This window comes from Nymphaea colorata, chromosome 6 (assembly GCF_008831285.2).
Source record: "Nymphaea colorata isolate Beijing-Zhang1983 chromosome 6, ASM883128v2, whole genome shotgun sequence".
Classification (NCBI taxonomy): Eukaryota; Viridiplantae; Streptophyta; class Magnoliopsida; order Nymphaeales; family Nymphaeaceae; genus Nymphaea; species Nymphaea colorata.
Window position 1 is genome coordinate 19,068,168 of NC_045143.1, and position 4,590 is coordinate 19,072,757.

Here is a 4,590-nt window from a genome sequence, read left to right on the forward strand (position 1 = left end):
TCCTTTAATGGGAAGTGTGGCGATTTCTTCTGTCTCGGGCGTTGGCCTTTGCTTTTCAACTTGGTTGCTGAGAGCTTTTCTGCGTTTTTTCATCACGTAATGGTCATTGGCTTCCTCATACCTCATTTGCTCTCCCACTTACAGACCTTCTCCACCCTTCAGTATGCTGACGACTTTCTCCTGTTCGGCAATACTTCCCACCAATAGATTGTGAGAACGTGGCTCATCCTTCGGGTTTTCGAGCTCATCTCGGGTCTTTTTATCAATTCTGCCAAATGTCATCTTTCCCTCATTCACGCGGATCCGGCCACGGTACTTTTCGCGGAATCTTGCTTTAGGTGTAAGGCTACTAGCCTGCCTATGAAATACTTGGGGCTTCAGATTACGTTGTCGCCTCCTACACCCTCCTTTTGGAATGGCATGGAGCAGAAGCTTAATGATCGCCTTCAGTGTTGGCAGGAAAAGCTACTTTCTCTCTCAGATCGTATTACTCTAGCTAAGCACTGTCTTGCGTCTGTCCCCCTTCATGCTCTGGCTGTCTTTCGGCCTCCTGTGGCTGTTTTGAGTAGGTTTAATAAGCTCATTCGTAAGTTTATTTGGAATGGTGATCGACTTTCGAATCGCTTAGCGCATTGGGATGTGGTTGCCTTTTCGCGTCTTGTTGGGGGTGCTGGTTACCAACCTTAGTCGGACTTGCAAGACTTCTCTGTGTTCTTGGTGGTGGCGGTTAGCAACTGAACATTCTCCCATCACCCAATTCATCAGTTCCAAATTTGACCTGTCTTCCCCTAGCATCTGGAATAGTTCTATCTCTCGCACCTCCCCCTCTCACTTTTGGTGCGACATGCTTTCTATCCTTCCTCTTTTCCTCCGCCTTGCTGACCTCTCATCGTCCGCGTCCCCATCCTGGCCTCTTTCGCCTACCCGTGAGTTCACTTTTTCTTCTTACTACCTGGCCTCCTTTGGTCCTTCTGTCACATCGCTTCCACCCTGTTCTCTTTGGTCTCTTGGCCCCTCTCCTCGTGCCATTGCTTTTGTCTGGCTTCTCCTTTCTGGCCATATTAACACTTTTGACCACCTACAGCGCCTTTACATCAGTTTGGCTAACCAGTGTCCCCTATGTCTTGTCGCGACTGAGTCTCGGGTCCACCTTTTTACTTCTTGTCATTTTTTCTCTAGTGTCCTTGCTTCTACCTGGCCTTCCTTTGTTAGTAGTCTTCCAAACTCACCATCCATTTGTCTTCTTTTCTTCTTTTGTCTTTCCCCCCACCTGTCTGCTTCTTGGGGTCATGTCTGGAGGCCGTGGCTCATTTCAGCTTGGTGGTGCATTTGGGAGGAGCGCAACAACAGGGTCTTCAGGGGCATTTGGGAGTGAGAGGTATGATGGCCTCTTCCTTGCTTGTGAATTAGGAAAGTTAATGCCCTTTTCAATGCAGCTCGCTACTAGACAATTTTTTTTGGGGGAGGCCGTCGGCGTTGCCTCCCCCGGCAAAGCGCAGGGAAGGCATCGGGCAAGGACCGAGCCTTCCTTTACTTTTTATTTTTTCTAATTTCTAACTAGTGCGTGGAGCGTAGACCTGGCGTAAGGGAAGCCGTTGTGTGTATATATATATATATATATATATATAACTTAAACTGACGGAAACCGGCTAAGCTGAGCCGTTGGAGGCCTTTTCTTCTTCTCCTTTGCATGATTATTTTGGTGAAGGTATGTCAAACATATTTAAGACTTCTTATTTGTCTCATAGGCACAGTCTCTCATTCTTTGGATTTAAGCGAGGAAGAATGGAATCAAACGGTGAACACTAACTTGAAAGGAACATGGTTCGTGTCCAAGTCCCTGTGCAGACTCATGCACGAAGCGAACCAAGGGGGGATCGATAGTCAACATCTCTTCCATAGGCGGTGTGCAAAATCGTGGTGCTTTGCCAGGAGCCCTCGCTTATGAAGTCTCAAGGGCTGCAATTGATGCTTTGACAAAGGTACGAATTGACCTTTTTTTTTTTTCCTCCTCATGTCAAAACGACGTTGCTTGAAAGGTATACAATAATATTATAAGAGAGACTTTACAAAAACCGAACTCTTGGAAATGGATCCTATTGAGCTGCGTGCGCTAGGTGCACGCAACCCATCAAGTGTTATGAAATAAGAGTAGGGAGACATTTTGGTAATTTTTTTAAAAAATATTTTTATATTTTTTTTTATTTTTTATTTTTGTCTTTACAAAATGTGAAATAATGGTATTTTTATCATAACCATACTGGCGATGAAAATTCTATACACTATTATAACGCATATAACTAGGTTTGCCTATTGAATTAGTAGACAAGGTCAAGGGTGAAGTTTTTATTTGTTTTGTATTTGTACTTGATTTGAAAAGAAAAAGATACAAGGGGAGTTGTATACAGAGGCAAAAAATTTCAATTATGATTAAATATATTATAAGATATGAATTACCCATGCAGGTAGTGAGATATGTCACGTTTTGCAGTTAATGTGAGATAATTTAATATGGAGATTATATGCATGATCTATAACAATTGATCCTGGTTGAACGTATGAATGAATTATTAGATAAATGATAAGCCAATCTGTAGTTGATGGTAAGACAAAACTCAGTTTTGCTTCCAAAACTCATTTTTCGGTCTGTCAGTTTTCGAAAAAATTGGTTTTCTCAAAACGGTGTTTTCACAAAGAATTCAAAAAACCACGTCCTTGAGGTTATTCACCCAAAACCCTATTTTTTTGCCTCCCTACCCAAACATACAAGCAATGTTTTACAAAACTCATTAAGAAAATCATTTTTACAAAACCAGGTTTCCTGAAAAACCATTTTCTCAATCTGTCGTCCAAACGCTACCTTGAAGTCATGTTTTCTCCGTAAAAAAAGAGTAAAAAGTCGTGCACCATTATATATTAACGTAGTAATAATTTATATTGAATGGCCTCCGCCATAGAGTAACTGATCCTTTGTATATAGTAGTTCAGTAATTCAGGATAAGTTTGAGTAGTCATGTCTTGAGCAATTTCTTTTGCCTCCTATGCTTTATATTCATATTAATTAGCCCTTTATAAGGAATGAATATAACCAGTCAACTTGTTTGATGAGCTCATGTAGCTAGTCACACATATATACTTGAAAGAGCTTATCTTTTTGTTGGTAAATAATTCATAATCTGGCTTCCTTGTAAGGGCATTTGATCACACTGTTTCTAATTTCCAAGGCCACGGTTCTAGCAAACTGCTGATTTTGATGATCATGGAGTTAATGTCTCCAATGACACTACAATCGATCTGGTGATCTCAAATCAAAGGAGGAAGAGTTCGACTTGAGACTGATGGACTTTAACGCACAAAGACTGCAAACCTCATGATGTAACTCCTACATTCTTGCACCATACATATATTATATATATACCAAGAACATTTAGGGAAGAGACAAAAATATGCCCATTAAAATCAATTATTAAAGTTTTTTTTTTATCTAGGATAGTAGATATGATCTTAGTATTAGTTTGTTAAAAAACCTATATTATTAATGTCTTTTTTTGTACTTTAATAACATTTTTTTAATAATCAAGAAATGAACAACTATTGTAACATTAACATTTTGATGGTAAAAAGATCAATTTTTTTACAAAAGTAACCTGAATTAAAGCATTATTTAATTAAATTAATGTTTATAAACATATTACAAGGTTCACATTTTGTTTAAAATTACTTTTTAACACAGATTTAAGCGGCTTAGTATTTGTCTCTTATCTAAATGATCTAGTATTTACATATATATATATATATATACATATATATGTGTGTGTGTGTGTGTGTGAATGATGACTTGTGCTATCTAATTAGTGTCGTCCATTTAAACCAAATGGATAGTTGAGAAGAAAAGAAAGGTAAAAAGGTGTGAAATAGTATTAAAAATTGAAAATGTACTCACCTTTTTTTATTTTTCTCTTAATTATCTATTACGATGGATTGGTGACTCTAAAAGGTCCGCTAACTATTTAATATATATATATATATATATATATATATATATATATATATATATATATATATATATAAGTGTGCGCAACACAATTCCTCCTCTCCCTCCCACACCCAAACCCCTCACCACACCCAGTCACAAGGAGGCAATCAAAAATCCCCTATGCAATGCTGACATTCCGTTCATAAGATTTTTTTTTTTACAAAAAAAAAAAAACACCCTGGGCCTTGATGTAAATTGGAGAAAATTTTGCTGTTCTTTCTTTTCTATTCGATTATCAACTGAGAAGAATTGAACGACACTTGTTAAGCAGACGATGGCTTTAGAGATGGGAAGTCACAGAATCAGAGTGAACTCAATTGCCCCTCGATTGTTCAAGTCCGAGATCAGATCTGCGCTCTTGGAAAAGGAATGGCTCAACGCAGTTGCCGAGGGGATTAATTAATCCTTTGAGGACCTTCGGTACCTTAGATCCAGCGCTTACCTCCCTCCTTCGCTATCTCATCCATGACTCTTCTCAGTACGTCACCGGAAATGTGTTCATCGTTGATGTCGGCGCCTCTCTCGCGGGACTCCCCATCTACTCTTCTTTGTGA

General features: G+C 39.1%; 1 protein-coding gene across 1 annotated transcript; it reads left to right on the forward strand.

Moving 5' to 3' along the window:
• The first annotated feature begins 420 nt into the window (after positions 1–420).
• Positions 421–4,590, forward strand: LOC116256614 (uncharacterized). Its single transcript, XM_031633012.1, is given in 5 exon segments — positions 421–586; positions 1,749–1,870; positions 1,872–1,982; positions 4,308–4,433; positions 4,435–4,590. Coding segments are annotated over 5 exon segments (681 nt in total).